This window comes from Thunnus maccoyii, chromosome 23 (genome assembly GCF_910596095.1).
Source record: "Thunnus maccoyii chromosome 23, fThuMac1.1, whole genome shotgun sequence".
Lineage (NCBI taxonomy): Eukaryota > Metazoa > Chordata > Actinopteri > Scombriformes > Scombridae > Thunnus > Thunnus maccoyii.
The window spans coordinates 23,825,836-23,846,618 of record NC_056555.1 but is presented as its reverse complement, the minus strand read 5'-3'; the positions used below and the strand labels follow the sequence as shown (position 1 = coordinate 23,846,618).

Here is a 20,783-nt window from a genome sequence, read left to right as displayed (position 1 = left end):
CTGACTCGGATTTCAAATGTATTTTAAAAGTGCTCAGATGCAAAGAAACACAGAATGGCAGCAGTAGAGAGAAGTAATATTTTGGGTGAATAATAAGATGAATCCTCACCACGTGACGATGAAACATCAACTTTATGTTCATATCTTTGTTTTTGTCTGGTTTTGTCCTGAGCCTCATTTTAACCATTTCATTCTCATCTCTTAAATTATAATTAGTGTTACAAACCACATTTTAACAATTTCACTGTGCAAACGAAATGTTATTCTGCACAATGAATAAAGTGATTTTAATGTGAATTCAAGGAAAAGTTCTCTGGCAAATTCTGTAGTGACAGTAGCAAGTAGCTCTAATCACACTGATGAGAGAACAAGCGGTTTGCTTTTATATCTCAGGACTAGAACATTAGCGTGTTTCAGATATTAACGGAACATGATCTTTAGATGTCGGTTGTGGCTCTTAAAAGAGCCGTTGTTTTGTTGTTGTGTTGTTGTGTAGTTGAGGAACCGGTTCCGTGTTTACTTCTTGGCGGGCTTCTCGGTCTTCTTGGGCAGCAGCACAGCCTGGATGTTGGGCAGCACGCCGCCCTGAGCGATGGTCACTCCGCCCAGCAGCTTGTTGAGCTCCTCGTCGTTGCGGACAGCCAGCTGCAGGTGACGGGGGATGATCCTGGTCTTCTTGTTGTCGCGGGCAGCGTTTCCGGCCAGCTCCAGGATCTCAGCGGTCAGGTACTCCAGCACCGCCGCCAGGTACACCGGGGCTCCGGCACCGACACGCTGAGCGTAGTTACCCTTCCTCAGCAGCCTGTGGACTCTGCCGACCGGGAATTGAAGCCCGGCCCGGGAGGAGCGGGACTTCGCCTTGGCTCTGGCCTTACCGGCACCCTTACCACGTCCAGACATCTTGTTACTCTTAGCTTAGAAAACTCAGAGAATAACTCTAAACACGTCACAACTACGTTATATGGCTACACAGCTGCTCGCTCATTGGTCATTATGAGCGTAACTGTGGTTGCCCAATCAGAAACGAGAGGATCAAATTCCGCTTTAAGTAAGATTTCCGCTCAGGATTTTCACAATAAAGTAGTGACAACTAAATCAATAATAAAAGTGAGAGATTAACCATACTTTAAATAGTTCATTGTGAATTACAACAACATCAACACAATGACAACAAAGATAATAATTATAATAGTAAAAAAACATAATACAGAAAAGTACACACAGTTTTTTGTTGCTGTGTAGTCAGAATCTAAATCTGTGTTAAATTCTATCAAAAGAACATTTATTCCAAGTGAAGAATTTTACTCTGCATATGTGAAATTTACCCAATAACGTTGGTTGTACGGTAATCACAGATTCAGTATAGGCGTTGTTGGGTTTATCTCTGTGTGCATTCGCAGTCAAGAAGATTTTCTTTCACGCCACTGTGCTTTCTAATTAGTGTATGTGATGTGCTGTTGTGTGTAGCTTTGCTTTTTGTATGGTGTGTTCTGTGTGTTTTTTGCTTTGTATTGTTTGTTGTTGTGCTGTTGTATGTTTTGATTGTTGGGGACTGCGTATGCAAATTAGCTTTGAGCTAACTCCTGTGCAGTGCATCTTTAATGTTTAAAAACTGCACACTGTCCCAATCAATAAATTAAGTCATTTAAGTATAGTTGCCCCTCTCGGTACACCGGCAAGACCTGAGACCTGCTCCCAGTTAAGCCAGTTTACTGTGACATATTTCCCAGTGAAAAGGAATATTTGAGCAGTGTACAATTACAAGAGGTAGCAAGCCCTGCTCTATGTGAAAAGTGCCCTGACAGACCTTCTGTTGTGATTTGCTGCTATATAAATAAATTGACAAAACAGGAGGTTATTCCCAACCTAGGGGTCGGGCCCCTCCAAAGGGTCAGCAGATAAATCTGAGGGGTGGTGAGATGATTAATGGGAGAGGAAAGAAGAAAAAACAAAGTTCTGATACACAAATCTGTTTTCAGTTTTTGGACTTTTTCTCTAATCTTTGATTTTTGCTGAAATATTGGATCATTTGAACATTTATTGAAATGAAAGCATGTGAGAAGTTTAGAGGGAAAAATCACTATTTGGTGGAGCTGTTAACAACTCATAGACATGTGAAATGTGACCCCGACTACACACTGCTTTTTGTAAGACGTCAAAAGACAAAAAGGTTGGAAACCACTGGTTTCATCTTTAACAATGTGTTGTATTTTAAAAGCTTGTTATATTATCCATTGTGTCAAATCTTCATCTGAGTGAAAGTATAAAGTAGCATCAAATGGAAATACTCAAGTAAAGTATAAGTACCTCAAAACTGTACTTAGGAACAGTACTTAAGTAAATAAATGTACTTAGTTACTTTCCACTACTGTCAATAACAAACAGATTCAAGTTCAGTGAAATGCAAACTCACAACTGCACTTCATCTATTTCACCAGCAGATGTTACTCATGTTCTCTGGCTGCAAATTTTTCATGTGTCATCATCACTTTTCTCATCCTCCTTATGAGCACTTTGTTTTAGTATCAACGATATACTGAAAAAGTAAATTACAGCCTTTTTCTTTTTCCTTTTATGCTCAGTTACTCACCACGAAGATGATGTTGAAGCTGGTGAAGAGAAGCTCGATCAAGTCTTTGAACTGAATCATCCTGCTTGCTGTTGCTGCTGCTGCCGATAAAAACAGGAAACATGTACAGAGATGTTAGTGTGAGTCGTCTGTTGTTCATAGGAGGGAGTGAAAGTGAATTAAGGAGTCAGGGAGAGCCAGACGATGGGCAGGACTTCCTATAAATGATGGGAGCTTTAGGGAGGATCCACTTTCTCAATGTTTACATGGACTATGATAGTACAACTGTCCACCTCATACACCTCACCTTTAGTCCATATAGTTGTCACCTCTTAAAACAAATCAGTTTCCACTTGTGACCCTTCAACCAGTCAACCAAATACCATAACTGACTTATAACCTCAAAAACTGACTGAATATATGGCACTGTTGCATCATTTGCACAATAGTTCTTTTATTCATTATTTTTAGCTTCTTTTTGTTACACATGTCGGTTAAATTTTTATTACTGTTCATATCTTTATCTCAGTTTTTCTATAATTTCAATGCCATTATCTTGTATAATGTGAACGTGACAAATAAAACCTTAACATACTTTACCAAAGAAGATTTTCCCTGTTTTATTTGGTTCACTTTTAGAGGCCTAAAGAGGTAAAATTATCCAGTAATTTACAACAAAAAAAGATGAAACATTGGAAGAATTTGAGTGTGATTGATGTAACATTAGATAGATCCAGTCTGACTTGGTGGCGCTACAAATTTGGGGCATCACCATAGGCTATTTAGATTTTCAATTTTTTATGGAAATCATAGTTATAGTTATCTAAATAACTTATCTCAAATCTAAAATTAATTATGGCCGGAAGCATGGATGTGGAGGACTGACAGACAGACCAGTTGACATCACCATGCCTCTATCATAACTAAAGATCTTGTAGTGCCAATTACAGGTGAAATTGTATCAAATGCTATGGACTTGTTCAGCATCCCCATCTGTACAATTTTGTTGAATTTAATTACCATGCAATATTACATTTAAGAGATACAGCAGTTTATAAGTGGTATGGTGGTGTTTCACTAATGGCCACAAGGTGGGGCCATTGGTGCCATGTTTCAATATGTTGTGCACATTCTCATGGAGAACTTGTGTACCAAGTTTCATTTTATTAAAGACAACAGAATTGTAGAAATATTATGTTATAATATTACAGTAGCACCCCCTGTGGATAGAATTGTATCAAATGTTACACACTGATGCAGTGTGGCTGTATGTACAACCCCAATTTGGCTGCAATCCAATTTAGCACTGAAGAGTTTTGGCCCGTTTAGGGCATCAGACCACGCCTTTCAAAAGTTTGGTAACCAATTACAGACAAGCAGTAAGTGATATTAAAAAACGAACTAATACGTTTTGTTCAGGGTCATCGAAATATGGTATGTACCAAGTTTGGTGAAGATTAGATGAAATATGTGCCAACAGGAGCAAAAAATGTGTTTAGCAAAAATCCAAAATGGCAGAATTTTTTTCAGGGCGGACATGGGTGTGCCTGATATCATTAGAATCACTTTTAGTCCATATAGTTGTCGCCCCTTAAAACAAATCAATTTCTACTTGTGACCCTTCAGCCAGTCCTATAACCTCAAAAACGGACTCCTCAATGTATGGCTGTTGTATCGTTTGCACAACAGTTCTTTTATTTATTATTTTTAACATTTTTTGTTACACTTATTGCTTAAATTTTTATTGCTGTTTATATTTTTTATCTCAGTTTTTCTATAATTTCACTGCCATCATCTTGTATAATGTGTACATGACAAATAAAACCTTAACATACCTCACCAAAGAAGGATTTCCCTGTTTTATTTGGTTCACTTTTAGAGGCCTAAAGAGGTAAAATTATCCAGTAATTCACAACAACAAAATTAAAGTGTATTTGTTTTAAATAATTTTTACTATATATAACTTAGGTTGTTGTGTATCCATGGAAATTAAAACAAGTTATCTAATTATTGTGGTTTTAGGATGATGACCCATCAAAAAAAGTTAGTCCTATGGCACAATTTACCCCAAGATAGGGGTAAAATGAGCATGAGGATGGGGTAAATAGTGCTACCATTAAATACTGGTATAAAAATTACACAAAATCAAACAAATTTGGGATCATTTTGAACTTTAGTAATGCCATCAATTTAACAAAGGCAAAAACTTGTACTTTTAAGTAAAATAATATGTTGGTGTCCTGTTGTTCAACAAGTTACCCAAACATTTTCAGTAAAGATTAAACTGTGATCTTTGTGTGTTAGATACAGAAAGAATAAATGTGTAAATGTGCTTTTGTGTTTACAGACAGGTGACAAATCAAAGGAAAAACTGGTCCAGGCCTGAATGATTGACCCCTACAGTGAGGGGTCTGGTGGCTCTGTTATGCTGTGGGGGGCATTTTGCTGGCATAGTTTGGGTCCACTTGTCCCCTTAGAGGGAAGGATCACTGCTGATCAATACAAAGTTGTTCTGAGTGATCAGCTTTATCCTATGATGAAACATTTCTATCCTGATGGGAGTGGTCTCCTCCTGGGTGACAATGCCCCCATCCATAGAGCATGAGGGGTCACCGAATAGTTTGATTAGTATGAAAATGACATGAATCATATGCTATGACCTTCACGGTCACCAGATCTCAACCAAGCTGAACACCTATGGGAGATTTTGGACTGACATGTTGACTGACAGCGCTCTCCACCACCATCATCAAAACATCAAATGGGGGAAGATCTTTTTGAAGAATAGTGTTCATCCCTCCAGAAGAGTTCAGAGACTGTAGAATCAATGCCAAGGTGTATTGATGCTGTTCTGGTGGCCCAACACCTTACTAAGACACTTTATGTTGGTTTTTCCCTTAATTTGTCACCAGCATGTTTGTGTGTGGCTTAAACTTAACATTAGTCAACAATTAGGTATTAATTCATCAACATTGTAACACTTATAACAGGGATCAAACATGAACATGGTCTCTAGTCTCTAGAATATCAGAAAATAATTTTTGGGGGTAAATTGAACCATTGACTCAACTTGCTCCAACATCACTGGCACGTTTTACCCTACAACCTCCATTATGACAAAACTGTTTCACACAGTGGTTCAGATCCACAGTTATACTAAGTTTATGACCTTGTTTTGTCGCTTACATTGACTTAAATTAACATGTATTAATGTCCAAAATGTGTCTATACTAATTGAGATACAAGACTAATAACTTAAGTAACATGATGAAGTCACTTGGCATGACAAATATTTTATTTGCTCTGTTTTGCTGACCACTCTCTCCATGTGCTTGAGTCCGAGATGGATTGACTAACGTGAACTATACTTTCTTAATTTGTGGTCACATGTTTGCTTTTGTTTATGGTTACCTAGATAAAGGAGGTGACTCATTTTACCCACTGGCTCTATTTACCCCGTTCTCCCCTATCAGTATAAACCTTCGTCTCTTCACCACCACGCCTTTTCTCCTCCCCTTCCAGTGTCTCATCATCATCATCATCATCATCATCATCAGCCTCCACCTGCACCTCCTCTCTTCACAAACCTCCCCCCCCTCCGTCTCTGACTGTCAGATGGAAAAAACCTCTGCTTCTCCTCGGTGCTCCTCCTGCTCCACAGCGGCACTTCCTCCCTCAGCCAGGCCGCTGTAGGGCACCGCAGGGCGGGGAAGTAGCGTCGCAGGGGCCGGCGGAGCGGATCTGTGGAGCTCTGGCAGCGTCCCCTCCCTCATGCTGCATGCTACGGACACTCAAACAGATGTACGGAAATAACCACCGGCTGTTTTCCTTGATGCATCATTATTGCACTGAGCGAAGCTGCAGAGGAATAAGCTCTAGGAGCAGATTTATTTCAGTTTGAGCCGCAGAAGAGGAGCAGGATTTCTCACCATGTTTCTGTTCTTGTGTCTAACATGGACACAGCTGCTGATCACAGGTAAGCGTCTGTTGTCTGTATGCTGCCTTTAACCAGACATACTAGCTATCAGTCGATGGATTAGCCTTTTATTTTGGTTAGCAATTACTGCTTTAAGTCATTTATCTCATAAAATACCAAACATTTTGTTGCAGCTCCTCAAAATGCGAGCATTTGCTTGCTTGCAGCCTAAAACCTTTGTTTTTTTTTAGACGGTTGCTCAGATAAAAATATGAAAACCTCTGTAACTTGTGAGATCTACCAATCCATTGAAAATGCACATAATATATGATTTTTGTTATTGATTAATCCTTAAAAATGTTTGTTGCAGCCCTAAAATCTGTTTAGAAGGATACTGCACATTAAAATCCTCACAACAGAAGCCCAGATTATCTACAGTAATATAATAAGAATATGAAATAGTTGTTTGGAAATGTGTCGTTAAACGTAAAACAGGATTAAATTTTCACATGCAAATCTTCTACAATAACATTATTAGAAGAGATCATACAGTGATGATGATCCTTGCATTTGATATTTTCTATAATTCCCAATAGTAATGTATCAATATATATTATATCCTGTTAATCATTTAGGTAAAATGCCAAATTCTCTTCCCAGAGGTCACAGTCTTCAGACTGCTCTCCTAGTCTGACAAACAGTCTGAAACCTAAAACGGAGAAATGCAGCAAATTGTCACATTTGAAGAAGCTGGAACCAGATAGTGTTGTACTGACTGGAGAAATGAAGAGTATTATAATGGTGTTAAGGTGATTTTACAGGAGGCTGGGTGGATCTGTTCAGTCTGAAGGCCTCAGTCAGTGTTCTCAACGTGACACACGAGGAATCTGTGTTGACATATTAACCTTTATGGGTTCTACCAGAGGGTGTTTTTATGTTGATGTATAAGGAAACCAACGGAAACCAGTGGTTAATTCACACACACACACACACACACACACACACACACACAAATTTAGCAGTTAAACATACTAATTTATTGTGTTGCCTTGTCCAGTAGCATCCCAAAATCTAAATCACTGTCAACTTATACAAACAAAATGCAGCAAATGCCACTATCATGGCAGTCGGGAGAAACTTGTATTGGGAGCAGAAATGTTTCAAAAGGTTCCTTAAATCTAGAGCTGCAATAATTAGTCGATTAGTTGCCAATTATTGAATTAATCACCAACTGTTTTGATAATCCATTAATCTTTTTAAGGCATTTTTTTAAGTTAAAAAATGTTTCTCTGTTGAAGCTCCTCAAATGTGAATATTTTTTGGTGTCTTTAGTCCTCTATGACAGTAAAGTGAATCTCTTTGGGACATTTAAGGACGTCGTCTTGAGCTTTGGGAAACAGTGAATGAGATTTTTCACCATATCCTGACATTTTATGGATCAAATGACAAATCGATTAATGGAGAAAATAATAGTTAGTTGCAGCCCTCCTTAAATCAAGAATAAAATTGAAAGTATGTGGTTTAAAGAACATGATGCAGCCAGTCACATGATGTGGACCACCTGCAGGTAGTGATCACAGCTGGTTAGTGAGGCTGTGGAAACATATAACGTGTTTGACATGCCACATTGTGCAGACTGAAACTTCATTTTGGTTTTCCTGTGTGAACATTCAAAGTTGAATTTAGGTCGGAGTAAGCCATCAGACAAGTCCCCGCTGCTTTACTGTGGCCTGATTGGTCGACAGCTGGAGAATCTGGACAAGTTTTAGTACTATTTATTTATGACTGGCGTTTTTTTTCAGCATTGGATATTCATTCATTCATATTTCCATGCTGTGGTTTCCTCTTATATGTACTTTTAATTGCTAGTGGCTAGGAAGGTCAGTGATTAATTGATTATCAAATAGTTGCTGTTAATGATTAAAAATAAATAAAAAAACGATTAATTAACATTTGATTGTAAACACAGCCGACTACAGATTAAGGAAATTCCTTAAAATTTACATCTGTGCTGGTGGTGGAGTCTGTCTCTCCTGTGGACAAGGGATTTGCAGGAAATGATGCATGGACCTGATGCAGTGCACAAAATCTTGCAATGGTTGAGACAACATCTGATCATGAGTTCAATATTATCATATTTGTTTGGCTTCACTGTAAACAGGTAATTCCAATATTCAGTCTCTTTTAGCTCTGTTTTTGTTCTCCACCAACTCCTGAAGGAAATATCTGACTCTTTAGCTGCTAAATGCTCCACTATGTTCAGCAGCTAGTCTACAGCTAACTGTGTCTGTTTGCCATTCGGTGCTCAGCAGGTAGTGAACAGCGGCTTTTTACAGCTTTTTCTCTGAGAACGACGCTATGAGAGCGCTGAGAGTGAACCAGAACAGTAAAGTTGCAGCCGGACAGATAAACAATAGATTCTCAGTTCCTGTTTTTATTGAGTCCTTTATTTATAACGTAGTCATTTATTGTTTGTGTGTGTTTTGTGTAAAGTACTTGTGTTACATTGTATTAGCATGAAAAGTGGTATACAAATAAGGTCTGTCTGATTGATTGAATAGGTGCGTTTCCATCCACCTTGATTTATTTGCATTTTCAACTTGCGCATAGAAAAACCTGAACTTTGAAAAAATCCTGAAATATCACAAAAAAAGTTTTTACGCTTGTCTGAGGTGTAACAGCAAACGTAAACAGACTGAGTGAATAAACGATGACGTACATGATTCATGTGACTTAAACGTCACTGAAGAGCTGAAAACATCAGATTTGTGTGGAGCGACGATGAGGAGACCGTAACCTTCCTCACATCAATACATGAAACGTCATAATGTCATATTTCCATCATGTCTTCCGTCGTTTGAGCGTTTAATGACGTGTCCTCTTCTTCTGCGACGGTTTAACGGCACCGACTGGAGATTTAGCGCCACCTGCTGTTTATCTGTTAACATTCACACATCAGCAGTGGATGGAAACAAACATGAAGTCATGTTTTCTCCTGCTGATTTTTCTGTAAATTCGGTTAAAATTTGTGGTACATTTGGATAAAAACTTAGCTGAAGAGCCGTAATTCACTATAAATCTAATATAATTCTCTTTCATATTAGACACTGTCATTTCATATATTGTTGTTATAAAAAATATTAATTATAACCACTTTAATTATAACTGAATATACAGACATTTTTCTTGCTGACTTTACAGAAATTACTGAAGTTAAAGCAAAAACTTTGAACAGCATCAGCAGGATTATGATGGACTCTTTACTGCATTATTTTGTTTGTTTGACTTTTTCTTATCTTAACTGTAATATAATCATAAATGCAGTAGTCTTAAACATAAATATGTATTTTCTAAATGATGTATTCCTGTTTCTGAGTTGTTGCGGCCTCTTTATGACAAGCAGTGTAATATTTTCAAACGCAGAAACAAGAGGCATTATTTTCCTGATTATAAACAAAATCTATGGATGTTTATTTATTATATAAAATTAGAGGTAAACAGACAAACCCTCAGTCCCTTTCTACTGTTGGGGAGTGTGTGGTGTCTCCCCGCAGAGTTACCCGGTCAGCCCTCTCCATCCCCACCTGTGATTGGCCGGCAGCTCCCACAGAGGAGAGGCAGGGCTGACCCCTCCGTCCAATCGGCGCACGCCTCAGCTCGGTGTCGTGTATAGCAACCAAGATGCTGTCGCTAGGGAGAAAAGATGTCAGAGAGAGAAGCTGTGTCAGCTCCTCGGTCACATCTGTGTTTCTTACATTATTTTATTTCTCTCTGCTGCATCTCGCAGTCATTTTATGCAGAAATGCATTTAGAAGTTGATGTGAGGCTTCAGCAGTCTGAGTCAGTCATTCACAGACAAGCCCGAAGAAACTCATTCTCTAAAGCAGGAAGTTGTCTTTACATTGTAGATTCTACCTTAAAATACAGATTTACTATTCATGATTTCTGTCTGTGTTTATCGACTTGCATAACTTTAAATCTGGCACAGATACACCCGAGAAAAACATGTTTTCCAGACAGGCTGGTAGACAGAAGTCAGATAGTTTCTTTCTGTCTTTCTTTCAGTGTATTTTCTGCCAGAACAAGCAGCAGACTTGTCTGATTGACGCTGTAGGAGAATCTTCTAGTGGAACTAACACTTATAGACATCAGCTCTATTTGACCCCAAGACCAGTCTGATAACATGAACAACACCTGCTGCTTCATTAGTCACCTTTGTCATGTTTGCTATGATTTATTCCTCTGTTTTTATTCTCTAATGTTGAGCAGATACTTGAAGATTGAGCAAGTTTTTAACCTCAAATTGGCCTCAAATAATCTTAGAATTTGGCAAAATGTCTGCCAGACTGGATGTAGTTTGACGTTCAGTTTCATGGAGCTGAAACACCTTGTAGGTCAGAAACTCTGGTTGTCTGTCTGCAGTATTTAACATGTTGTGATTAAATGTGGTCTTGACTGAGGTTTGGCCAAACATTCTTTAGTTTGAGGTTTTCATATGTCAGGATTTTCTGTTTTGCTTTGACATATGATGTATAACAGTCAGTTATACTCAGTATCTGTTGGTTCTGAACTGTGGAACATTTCACAGACCAATTGTCAGATTAATCGATAATGGGGCAAAAAAAGGTAGTTGTAGCACTTTAAGTCATTTATGAATCAAAAATATAAATCATTCAATGATTCAAGCTCCCAAATGTGATGATTTGCTGCTTTTCTCTGTTTTTATATCACTGTGAATTGATTATCTTTGGTGTTTGGACTCCTGTTACATTTTAAAAACTAAATGGTTTTTCGATACAATAATCATTAGTTGAAGCACTAGTCGACCTTTAAAGCTATCATAGTTCCACCACAACATCATGGAGGTGTCGTTTATCTTCTGCCAGTGTTGTGCATTCATCACATACCAATAAATTCATATATAAAGCAAATTTCCTTCCCTGAGATGTGCTGGAAGTCATTTATGGAGCTGATTCCAGTCATATCAGAGTTACTGTAATTATGAAATTGCGTTCATGTTCAAGTCATAATTGACCTGCATAGAATGAGATGCTGGGTAGCTTCTGTACAACTAAGTTGCTGAATGAGTAGAAATAGTTTAATTAAATAATGTTGATCTAAATAACTCATGAGGAGCAACCAACGAAGACATGAAGTTAAGAATCTGCTGCTTGTATCCATCTCAGAGATTAATGCAGTCTTTTTTCATCGCTAAGAGACTATTTATGAACTTTTTTTTGTTGCGACTTCCAGCTTGCAGTGAAGAGTATTTGCTGGAAACCCAGCAGTCTGTCTGGGCTCAGGTCCAGCGGCTGACTGTTCCCTCAGGTTCTGGTCTGTATATTTGTTAAATGGACGGGTCAATCTCAGGTCCTTCAGCTCTCAGTATGAACGTCAGCAGCTGTGAATGTGAAGCAGGATCCTGCCGGCGGGGGGGGGGGGGGGGCGGGGGGGGGATAAAAAGCAGTTTGCTCAGTAGGTTTTTTTTATTTTTTTTCACCCAGGATAAATAAAGACTGAGGATGAATTATGCAGTGTTCACATTCATCACGGTTGGGTGAGTTGGGTCGATGTGCAGGGGTTTCCTCTCAGCCTGCCTGCAGACTGATGAAAGCCTCTCGGTCCTGACTGAAGACGCTGTGACAGCAGAGACACAGAGAGACAGATGGGATCTCCTGCTGTCTCTCTGGGTCCTGCTGAATGTGCTGTTGGAGGAGGGAGATTTTTGTTAAAGCTACAGTTAGATTCATCATGAAAACGAATAAGAATAAAACCGTCTCTGTCCTCTTTTTCCTAAAATATTTCAAGTCTGAACTGACTGTTAGCGAAAGCTCTCCTCCTGAAAACTGTCAACATTTAATTGTTTTGTCTGTAAAATGTCAGAAAAATGCTCAAAATGATTTTCCACAGTCTAAGATGACGTCTTCAGATTCCTTATTTTGTCCAACCAACAGTCCAAAACCAAAAGACAATCAGTTTACTGTCATGTATGACAAAGAAAAGCATCAAATCATCACATTTGAGAAGCTACTATTTTGATAATCGTATCATTGTTTAAGTTTTTTAAGCCAAAACAGCAAATATTCAGTTGTTGCAGCTTTCAGATGTGAGAATTTGAAGCTTTTCTGTGTCGTACATGACAGTAAACTGAATATCTTTGGGTTTTGGACTGTTGATTGGACGAAATGAGACGTTTGAAGACGTTACCTTGAGCTTTAGCAGGAACTTTTCTCTATTTTCTGATGTTTTATAGACAAAATAAAAAAATCAATTAGTTGAGAGAATAATTGGTAGATTAATGGATAATGAAAGTAATCATTAGTTGCAGCCCTAGACAGAATAAAATACCAAATACACAAACGTTCCCACTTATTTAACATTAAAACAATATAAATAAATCAATAAACAAAGTTTATTAGGTTGCAAACGTCACATTTTCTTTTCTTCTTCTCCTCAGAATCGTCCTCTGGTGATCACGAGCTGCGTCTCTTCCCTCCTCGTCGCTCCAGCCGCCTCCCTCCACCTCTGCACCCTCAGCCGGACTTGACCCCCCAGTACGACGCGGACAACCCATCAGATCCCCACATCCACCATCACCGTCATCATCTTCACCACCACCACCACCACCATCGTCACCGTCAGCACCCGGCTACAGAAGCCAAAGTGATGCCACCTGCGCTCTTAGAGTCTCGGTTCCGTCAGGAGCCCGACGACCAGCGAACCCTCAACCTGCTGGCTCGGCCGGAGCACGAGGCGCAGCCGGAGCACGCCGTGGTGTCTGCACGCCATCTGGTTACCGTGGTGAGTAATGTGCTCCCTGATTGGGTGACCAAGAAGGAAAATGGGAAGTTGGATGTCTCCTTCTAGTTCATTTCTAATGGACTTTAAGTATGAAATACATTAACACTAGAAAACATGGAAATTTACTACAAATGCAGTTGTGAAATGTAGTTTTATTTAGTTTTTAGGTTCTGGTGATTGACGTAGAGGTTTTTAGGAGTTGAGAAGTTTCATTAGTTTTGGTATTTGTGAGGTTCGACTGTGTGATTCAGGGAGGATGAATCAGATCCTCTGAGCCTTAAATTTGGAAGTTTTGCTGCTCAGTGAGAAACCTGTAAGATGTGTTTAAATCAAACAATCTAAAGTCAACTCTGCTCCTGTAGAAATGTTCACAGTGCTTCAACAAACCAACACTACATGCATCTGGCAACACCTCATGACACGCCGCTGTCCTATTTCCTATCGTAAGCAGCGTGTTTTTTTTTTTTTCAAAAAGATTATCGGTACATCCTGTCTGCTGTTTTGACGTCTTCTGTCTGTACTGCACGTCTGGTTTGTGCTACAGGTGTTACTGAAGCATGTCAAATGCTCCGTGACATGGCTGATGTGTATTGTTGTTGTTGTTGTTATGGTAACACTTTAAAGTCCCCCAATTTATACTCATATATAAGCAGTTAATAAATGGTTTATAACACACTATAATGTAGTTATAAGTAGATACACGTGTTAGTTTAACAACTGTAACTATAACATAGTAAAACAGTTGTAGTTGACCAGTCGAACAAATACTGTACATTAATAAACACTTTAAATGTCCTTATATCAGCTTATAACTAGATTATAGTGCATTATAAACATTTATTAACATGTGTGTATATAGTGCTTATAAATGTTCAATAAGGGGATGTAAAGCAGTGTGTTACAGTTATTATCAGAGATCAAGTCTGAAGTCAGTGAGGATGATTTTAAAGTCTAAAGGTATTTTTTGATTAATTATAATCCCATGTTTATTGGCAAACAGGACTCATGTAATGTTTGATATGTTAGCTTAAATCTCAGAGCCTTGTTACTGATATGATGGTTTGATGAACAAGGGTCATCTCCTTCATCTCAAAGGTCAGAGGTCAGAGCAAACAGACAGTAATAGTGAAAGATGGATGAGAGGCGGCTGGTGCTCCGCAGACGGGTCTGTATCCACGGCGCTGGAGGAGAAATGCAGCACTCTCTGTTGCTATGGCAACATTAATCATGAATGTGTGTGTGTGTGTGTGTGAGAGACCCACTTACCTACACAATGGATGGTTGCATAACATTTAGATAAACAGCAGCGACCTTCAGAATGACATTGAGAGAGACAGAAAGAGAGAGAGAGAGAGAGAGAGAGACAGGTATGTACTGGTTGAATATGAGTGAGACAGACAGAGAGACAGGAGGAGACAAAAGAGTACGGGAGGACACGAAAGAGAGACAGGAGGAGACAGACAGTGAGACAGGATGAGAGACTTGGTTTTACCCATTTTTTCCGGACCACTACCCAGTATCTCAGAGACGACATATTCTGCACATCTCCAGCTCTATATTTATATTCTGGGGCTCTACTGGAATATATTTGCATGATTTCCAGTTAAAAACTCCTTATTTATCTTCTACTGGTCCTTTATGCAGCCCCTCAGTTCAGCCTCTGTCTGAAACAGGCCGTTTCCTGTCTCTTTAAGGCCCCGCCTCCTGATGAGCCCACTCTGTTCTGATTGGTCAGCTTTCAGGAAGCTTCCTCCGGCTCCGGAGGCTACGTAAACAAACTATAGTAGCAGGATTTCACTTCTTTTTCTCCTTCTTTACTCCAAATGTCAACTTCTCAAATCCATCCGTCTGATGTCATCATGAGGAGGAAGTAGAGGTCACTTTGCAAACGACACGTTCAGATCAGGTTAAAGTCCTGACTTTTGTCTTACAGGCAGCATTTCTACATACGTTCACCTCAAGTTTTGGAACTTTGATCATGATTAACATCCGACATCAGAACAGGAAATAAATAACAGAAAATCACAAAGTATATTTCCACTTAAAAGATGATTTTCACTCAGATTTTATATCATACTCAATAAAAAATCTATTTAATCTTTTCAAGTATTTTCATGATTAATCTTCTTTATAAAATGACAGGAAACAGATAAAATGCCCGTTATAATTTCCCAGAGATGAAGGTGGTCGAAGTCAAGTCCATTTTTATTTGTATAGTCCAATATCAGCAATATAACATCCTCAATTATTAAAGTTAGTCTGTCTTAAACCAACAATCAGGAGCCCAAATGAACATTAAACATGTTTTTCTTGCTGTAATCATTCCTCCTGTTCATACTGACCATTAGAAGATCCCTTCATAATGACCTTACAATGGAAGTGATGGAGGACAAAATCCACAGTCCTCCATCTGTGCAAAAATGTATTTCAAAGTTGATCTGAAGCTAATATGAAGCTTCAGCGTCCAAATGAGTCAAATCAAGTAGATATCTTTCAACGTTACAGTCTTTTTAGTGCCAAAGTTCCTCTTTTTGTTACTATACTTCCACCTGCAGCTCAACAGGGAAACACTGTCCGAGGAAACACAAAGAGGGAATTTGATGCTAAAAAGACTGTAAATGTGTCAGATATCCACTTGATATGACTAACTCAGACTGCTGAAGCTGAATAGAAGCTTCACACAGACTTTTAAATGACTGTGTGGACACACTGTGGATTTTATCCTCCATCACTTCCATTGAAAACACATTTGAAGGATCTTTTAATATCCAGTATGAACAGCAGGAATGATTACAGCGAGGAAAACCTCTTTCACTGTTACTATGGACACCTGACTGCTGGTTTAACAGACACATGAAGATTTGTAAACCTATCCTTTGATATAAAACATTAAACTATATTAATTTCTTTAATAGTGGACTGTTGTTAGTAAAGTGTGGAATTGGGACACTGTCTGTTTCACATTAGCAGACATGTATTTATAGGAAAAATACAACAGATTATTAATTAAACTGCACATCTACATGCGTCAGCTGTGAAATTTCATCACCGACACTCCCACAATCCTCCGCTGAAGCAGTCTGAGCTGTCGCCACCACAGATGCATTGTGGGAGGGGAGGCAGTCCGGTTGAAACCAAAAGACTGATGGAGTTCAGTTCAGTTTAAGTTAGCGGAGTTAGCCGGGGTTTCAGTAAACAGTCTTCACAGCAGTCAGGATCCAGGGGTCCTTGCAGTGGGATATAGGTCACCCTGCACACTGCCTGATAAATAAAACACTCACCCCACATGCACACACACACACACATATACACACACACTCGGTAGGAGTGCAATGAAATATTCATATGAAATCTAACTTTGTTCTTAAAGTACATAAATAATATATTCACGTTGGCTGTTCTGAGGCATTTGTGGACTAGTGAAAAAACAAAAAACAAACAAAAAGTGAACGCCAGTTATATAAATGGATGTATTCATTCATTCAATACATCCGACTAATGCAGCAGGAAATACAAAGAACAGGAACTGTGTTGGTTTTGTGGTGTTGCCATTTCAAATGTGATGCCTGCAGCGAGCCATAAGAGCACCTCATTTATCACTTTCAGTAAGTTTGGACCTTATCTCCAGATTCTATGAGTATAGGCGCAGCCCTCTTAAGTCCTGGGCTCCCAGTGGCTCCATGAATGGCTGAAGAAAAAGCTGTTTTTGGGAGCTGATTGTGTGATCTCAATGCAGTTTATACTCAAGGTGAGACCGGGAGTAGAGCCCATCGCGAAGGTGGGCCCGGGCTAAATCTTCTCAGTGCTGCGCGAGGGATAAACCTGCTAGCGATAGCCTTTGAGGGCAACATCAGTGAGTGTGTGAGTGTGTGAGTGTGCAATAGAAACATTTTAAAGCACTATATCGCTCCTGATGAGCAGGTTGACACTTGCATGGCCGCCTCTGCTATCAGTGTATGAATGTGTGTGTGATGAGTGAATGTCGGCATGTGTTGCAAAGCGCTCTGAGTGGTCGGTAGGCTAGAAATGCGCTATATAAATGCAGTCCACTTACCGTTTACCACGCAATGCAAAGAATTTGGAACATTGGAAGAAGAAACTTTACAGAAACTTTAACTTTAGAGGCAATTTACATGTATTAATGGTTTTTTATTGCCAATGAGTGAACAGGTAGTAATGTAAAAAATGAGACGTTACCTGACTTTCTCCGTCTGTGTAGGCCCCGGGCCTTTTTTCTTCAGCTATTCACGGAAGTGACGTATTTGTGCGTTCCCGAGTGCCTTGCCAACAAACAACCTGTATAACGACACAGCAACACAACAAAAACTATGCTATCTGACTAGAAACATCCTGCAGGTATTAGCTCTCCAGCTAATGAAGCGGCTAGCTGCTTCCATCAACCGCTACACATTTAACAGGAAAACACCCCTGCAATGACAAGTCGCCCACTCCGGAGCACACGCAGCTAAAACAACATTATTTCCTCAACAAAGGAGCAGAAAACAAGCTCCAGAGCAACAGCAGAACATAACTTAACCCTTTTGTTTTTCCTGTTGGTGGTTTTTATTTATTTGACTTACAAGTACAGGAGGAGGTCACACAGTGAAGCAGCATGTCACACAACACAAACTGAAACAAATGCAGTTATTGGGATCCGGTTGATTTTTACTCCACTCTGTCCTCTCGCTCCCTTTCTGCTTTTATCAATGAGAAACTGCTGTGAGGCTCAGCCCTGCCTTACATAACACTATTCTGTGTTAATTGACTTCCTGTGTGTGTGTGTGTGTGTGTGTGTGTGTGTGTGTGTGTGTGTGTGTGTGTGTGTGTGTGGTCACATGACATGTCCCTGCAGGCGCTGTTCCATCACATCACTATGGCAACCACGTCACTAATGGATGCAGAGAAAGAGGTTTAGTGACAGAACAGAGCCTGAAAGCACTGAGAGGAAATGATTTTTTAGCAAAATAGTCAGTTTATACACACTTTTCTGTAAATGCACATGAAGAAATATTTAATAATGCATGTTTTTCTACATTTTCTAAGTGTTATGTTTAAATATCTGCAGGTTTTATTCGGCCATTTGTGAAAATCTGTTGATGCTTTGCATCAGAAAAAAATCAAAGAAGTATATCAGTGGATCAATACTGACATCAATCAAGATATTTTATTAATTTATTGGTATATGATGTAGTAGAGATTTAAATTTTACTGAGATAAACTCTCACTGTCAGATAATCACACAGGTGCTTTCATCAAGGAGTTTCCGTGTATTTATCACGTTTCATATCAGATGTGATTCAGCTCCAACATGTACGGATGGATTTGAAAAGTTGACATTTGGAGTAAAGAAGGAGAAAAAGAAGTGAAATCCTGCTACTATAGTTTGTTTACGTAGCCTCCGGAGTCAGAGGAAGCTTCCTGAAAGCTGACCAATCAGAACAGAGTGGGCTCATCAGGAGGCGGGGCCTTAAAGAGACAGGAGCTAAAACGGCCTGTTTCAGACAGAGGCTGAACTGAGGGGCTGCATAAAGGACCAGTAGAAGATAAATAAGGAGTTTTTATTGCAGTAGAGCCCCAGAATATGAATATATATATCCTCTTTAAATACCAAACATTACCTTACTGCTTTACTTTGTCTTCTGTGATTGCAACTAACAATTAAATTATAATGAAAAAGACTGTTAGTTGCAGTCCTGTTATTGATTGCATTATTTTTTTTAAATTTTATTCTAAAAAGTAGACTTTAAACAACTTTTATTTTATGTTTTTATTTTTTATTATTTATATATTATATAAAATATATATATATATTTTAAACTGTATATATTATATGTGTAATTTATACATTTTGATGGAAGCTGAGAGATAGAGAGGGAGGTTGTGTAAGTCCCAGATGGTACCCAGTCACCTCCCATCTCTGCATCACACCACATGCCTGCAAGATATTACTGTATATGTGTGTGTGTGTGTGTGTGTGTGTGTGTGTGGCCTTTGGTCTCCTGTCAGGTTCCTACAACACGTGCAAGCTGGTTGTTGAATCAGACAACAGAGGTACAGCACGGTATAGCAGGGATGTGTCGATCTGTTTTTCTAGAGGCTTGAAGCTGCCGTGCAAAAGTTTTGGGCGCTAAAAATAAAGATGCTTTCAAAAATGATGCTACAAATAGTTTTTATTTGTCCGTTAACTTCATATGAAGTTGAGTAAACAGGAGAAACCTAAAATGAAATCAGTATTTGTTGTGAGCAGCTTTGCCTTTTAAAACAGCAGCAGTGTTTGTTGGAGAAGTCGCCACAGTTCTTCTTCAGCTGCTTCTGTCTCTTCATGTTAATCCCAGATAGATCTTTATGACTCTGGTTGGATGTTTGGGCTCGTTGTCATGCTGCAGATGATCAGACGCCTCTCTGATGGCGTCGCGTTATGGAAAATCTAAACATCTAAAGGGCCTAAAACTTTTACACAGTGTTGTATGTGCAGTTAGTATGCAAGTTCACCATAAATCTCCAGTTTAACATGCGCTCCTATGGCCATGATATGTGACATCATAACTAGTTTGGAGCTAATCGTGGTCCAATACGCAACTTCCACAAGTGTGATGTGGAAACTTGAAGCCTCCGGTGTACAAACACTGAAAATGGAAATTACAGTGAAGAGACATCTGATGTCCTGCAGGAAAGTCTAACATTTTAACGAGGGAGAAGGAGGAGATGTTATTTTAAGGATTCTAACAAGATAATTGAACTTTTTTTGTGGAAAAACCATATTAGACACATTATTATTCAAACTAGAGCATTTTATAAACATCGTAAAACATGTCTGGATCTTTAACGTGCTGCATCAAATCAGAGCAGACAGGTTCAACTTTAAACCTCAGCCTACACACTCATGTGTTAAAGACTAGCCTCTTTGTGTGTGTGTGTGTGTGTGTGTGTGTGTGTGTGTGTGTGTTTAACTATTGAATAATGCATGGCAGCCGTGTGTGTTACGTCCGCGAATGGAGGCAAGTTTGACGCCACTTCAAACCCACAGAGAGAAACATGATTCATCAGGAGTCTGCGAGTTCGCTCCGTTCACTTCTAACGACTTCTGCTGCTTCTTGTGTTTTCTTGATGGACACTTGGTTTACACGATTTTATCTACTTTATACAGGACGAGTCACCACATACTGTACACATGAGTGTTTGTGGTTGTAGAGCAACCAAAAGCCCAAACTACTGCTGAATGCTGCTGTATAATGATGTGATTTTTCATGTATTTTTTCAAATATTGTAATATAATATAATATAATTTTAGTAAAATTCACTATAGTCAGTTATTAAAAAGAAAGAAATCAAAGAGGAATAAGAATAAGGAGGTCTGATGTCAGATTACAGCCGCTCTGCACTGAACTGGAGCGTTTTTTCTCAAAGGAAGCAACACAAGCGTGAATAATCTAACCTCATGTCGACCCACTCATTCAGCTATATATGTGTGTGTGTGTGTGTGTGTGTGTGTGTGTG

General features: G+C 39.1%; 2 protein-coding genes across 2 annotated transcripts in view; one reads left to right on the top strand and one right to left on the bottom strand.

Moving 5' to 3' along the window:
• On the bottom strand, window positions 1-926 carry LOC121890759 (late histone H2A.L3). The gene has a single exon (XM_042403297.1). The coding sequence runs from the start codon at window positions 898-900 to the stop codon at window positions 517-519; it is 384 nt and encodes a 127-aa protein (XP_042259231.1). The 5' UTR covers window positions 901-926; the 3' UTR covers window positions 1-516.
• A 5,198-nt stretch (window positions 927-6,124) lies between these two features.
• The window catches only part of ptprr (protein tyrosine phosphatase receptor type R), a 41,258-nt gene continuing 26,599 nt past the window's right edge, over window positions 6,125-20,783 (top strand). The window contains exons 1-2 of the mRNA XM_042403277.1: window positions 6,125-6,545; window positions 12,943-13,286. Of these exons, the coding sequence (XP_042259211.1) occupies window positions 6,500-6,545; window positions 12,943-13,286 (390 nt within the window). The 5' untranslated portion in view covers window positions 6,125-6,499. The remainder of the gene's footprint in view (window positions 6,546-12,942; window positions 13,287-20,783) is intronic.

Excerpts from the sequence above, each read along its gene's own strand:
- LOC121890759 (XM_042403297.1), bottom strand. The coding sequence starts at position 900 with ATGTCTGGACGTGGTAAGGGTGCCGGTAAGGCCAGAGCCAAGGCGAAG.